Source organism: Lactuca serriola, chromosome 6 (assembly GCF_051521515.1).
Source record: "Lactuca serriola cultivar US96UC23 chromosome 6, Lser_US96UC23_V15, whole genome shotgun sequence".
In the NCBI taxonomy this organism is placed as follows: domain Eukaryota; kingdom Viridiplantae; phylum Streptophyta; class Magnoliopsida; order Asterales; family Asteraceae; genus Lactuca; species Lactuca serriola.
The window spans coordinates 69,809,256-69,811,801 of NC_136413.1; the positions used below are offsets into that span (position 1 = coordinate 69,809,256).

The 2,546-nt window shown below is 33.2% G+C and overlaps 1 protein-coding gene across 1 annotated transcript; it reads left to right on the top strand.

Annotated features, from left to right (window-relative positions):
- Positions 1-269: 269 nt before the first annotated feature.
- Positions 270-1,793, top strand: LOC145059870 (protein INVOLVED IN DE NOVO 2-like). The gene is made up of 7 exons (XM_079007639.1): positions 270-285; positions 327-425; positions 522-634; positions 713-760; positions 860-1,144; positions 1,265-1,466; positions 1,621-1,793. Exons 1-7 carry the CDS (start codon positions 270-272, stop codon positions 1,791-1,793), a joined length of 936 nt encoding a protein of 311 aa, XP_078863765.1.
- Positions 1,794-2,546: the final 753 nt, after the last annotated feature.

Here is a 2,546-nt window from a genome sequence, read left to right on the forward strand (position 1 = left end):
AAAGGAATGTAGAAAAATGCAATACTATTGTTTTCTTATTATCAACAGAAAGGGGGTGGGGGTAGCATGGTTGAGTTGAAGATTGTTGAACATGTTATATACATGTTCTATTGTATTCTTCTTATTCATAAACTATTTCAAAAAGTAAACTCTCTTAACTTTTTTTTTATTTCTTTTATGATCATCGTTTATAAGCCTCAAAATTAGACATTATCTTCCTTATTTTAGGGATATTTATGTGATTTTATCTTTATTTTTATTTTCACTTGATGGCTTTGTGGTTCAGTATATGTCTAAATTATCTAATGACTTATGTTATGAAACAGAAAGAAGAGAAGACCTTGAGAGTAAGATAAGCATGACAGATTATTTAATGACTTATGTTATGAAGCAGAAAGAAATGATAGTTGACAACTTCAATAGAGGTATTACATTTCTTAATTTTCCTCAGTTTGACTGCAGTATCTACTTTTCTCTATGTCTGTCTGTGATAGAAAATTCCTAACTCTGTTGTTCATTAGATGTCAAAATGGTGCAAGAGAAAGAGAATGTGCAGCTTAAAAGGATTAACACTAAGTATGAAAAAACCAAATTACATCTGGAAGACCATGAAAAGAAATTGAGTGCACGTGAAGTGATAAACGAACGTGAGAATAAAAGCTTGACACTGAGAAGAAAATGGTACTGATATACTCTATTGGCAATTTTGGAGCAGAAGAAGGTAAATGATAGAATGTTGAAGTTGGCCGGAAATCACAAGGTTTGTTAGCAGCTTTTTATTTTCCTTTTTTCGGATGAGCATATGTTTGGATAATGTTTCTGGTTTATTTTAGTAAATAAGTTATGAGTACTTGTACAGAAAGAAAAAGAGAAACTTCACCAGAAGATTATTGAGCTTCAAAAGAAGCTTGATGATAAGCAACGATTGGAGCTAGAGATCAAACAGATGGAAGGAGCCATGGAAGTAACGAAGCACATGACTCATGAAGATGTTGAAGCAAAGAAGAATTTTGAGTCAATAAAAGAAGATCTGAAAGAAAAAGAAGAGGAACTTGAGGATTTGGAAGAGCTTAATCAATCATTGGTAATTAAAGAAAGACTAATCAATGATGAGTTACAGGATGCTCGCAAAGAGTTGATTTTTGTGAGCTTCTTTTCTTCCAACTTTATAATCAATCATGTTTATTGATTTTTAACAAAATAATGTAATTTACCTTTTTGTTATCCCACCTGATGTTTGTTTTGTGTGAAACAAGATTTGAAGGAAATATGTGGTTCTGGTAGGGCCCATATTGGTGTGAAAAGAATGGGGGATCTTGATGCAAAACCTTTCATATTTGATGCTAAGAAACGTTGTTTAAGTCGAGAGGATACAGTCAAGTCTCTATCAATATGGGAGGATCATCTCAGGGATCCAAGTTGGCACCCATTTAAGATCATCACCATTAGAGATGATTACAACATATGTATGAAGAACTTAATTAACATGTATATAAAACACCATTTAATTTATTTTTTGAACGTGTTTGTAGATTCAAAGGCCACCTTCTTGCATTGACTCAATGTGTGCAAAAGGTACAAATTTATTAGACCAATTTACATTTTAGGAAATGTATACAGCCAATTCTGTTGTGTTCCATACGGGTTATGGCTACAATTCCCAAATGCCATATGGTTCATATTCTCCAGTGACCACACCTCTCCCTTCTGTTAATGGTGATGCACAGCTATATCCGCATCCAGCTCAACAATATACATTCTTTGGATCACCATATTATCAGATTATCGCTTGAATAGCTGATTGCAGCATCCTGAGAATTATTAGGACAAAAGAACATCTCATTTAGATCATTTATACCTTCCATTTATCAAGTGATACATGATACATTCAAATCAATGTTATGCAAATTCTGATCTTTCTACAGATCTATATGCCAACAATGGTGAAGACTCCATGTCAATGGTTGCTGAAAGCTTTCAAAATAATGAACATGTTCACTTGTTGTCCCCAGTTGATGTATCTGCTTCTCTTTTGGTATGCATCATCTCATAACAAATTTAGAGTTGTTGTACTTTGCACATTAGATAGATTTTTATTGTTGTACATTGCAGGTGAACAGGTCTAGAAGGCTTGAGAATAATGCAACACAATAATCGGTTGATATCAAGTTATCTAGCTTAGTTAGTTTCTTAACTTTTGTAATTATAAGTAACTAATTAATCATTTCTTAGTTTATTAGGTCATATTACATAAAATTCAACTGACATGTCAGCATGTCACTAACTTTTAGGTCTTGTCCCTTGATGAAGATCAAGTTTAGTAAATATTGTATTTGTATGGTTATCTATGCACTTGTTAGCTAAGAGAGAAGTAAGTAGAATGTTGTCTCATCAGTGTTATCCTTTTTTAATTACACTTTCAGATTGTGAGGCACATTGGTCTTTTAATGTTTTTAGATATGGACGATATCGCCCTTGGGGGATACCTATATCAAAAAGACCTTTGGGATGGCAGATGCAATGGTGGCATTATGCTTAAAACTCTG

Coding starts and splice junctions, on each gene's coding strand:
- LOC145059870 (XM_079007639.1), top strand. Junction 635..712: donor AGAAATTGAGTGCACGTGAA/GTGATAAACGAA, acceptor GCAATTTTGGAG/CAGAAGAAGGTAAATGATAG. Junction 1,467..1,620: donor TAGAGATGATTACAACATAT/GTATGAAGAACT, acceptor AAATGTATACAG/CCAATTCTGTTGTGTTCCAT.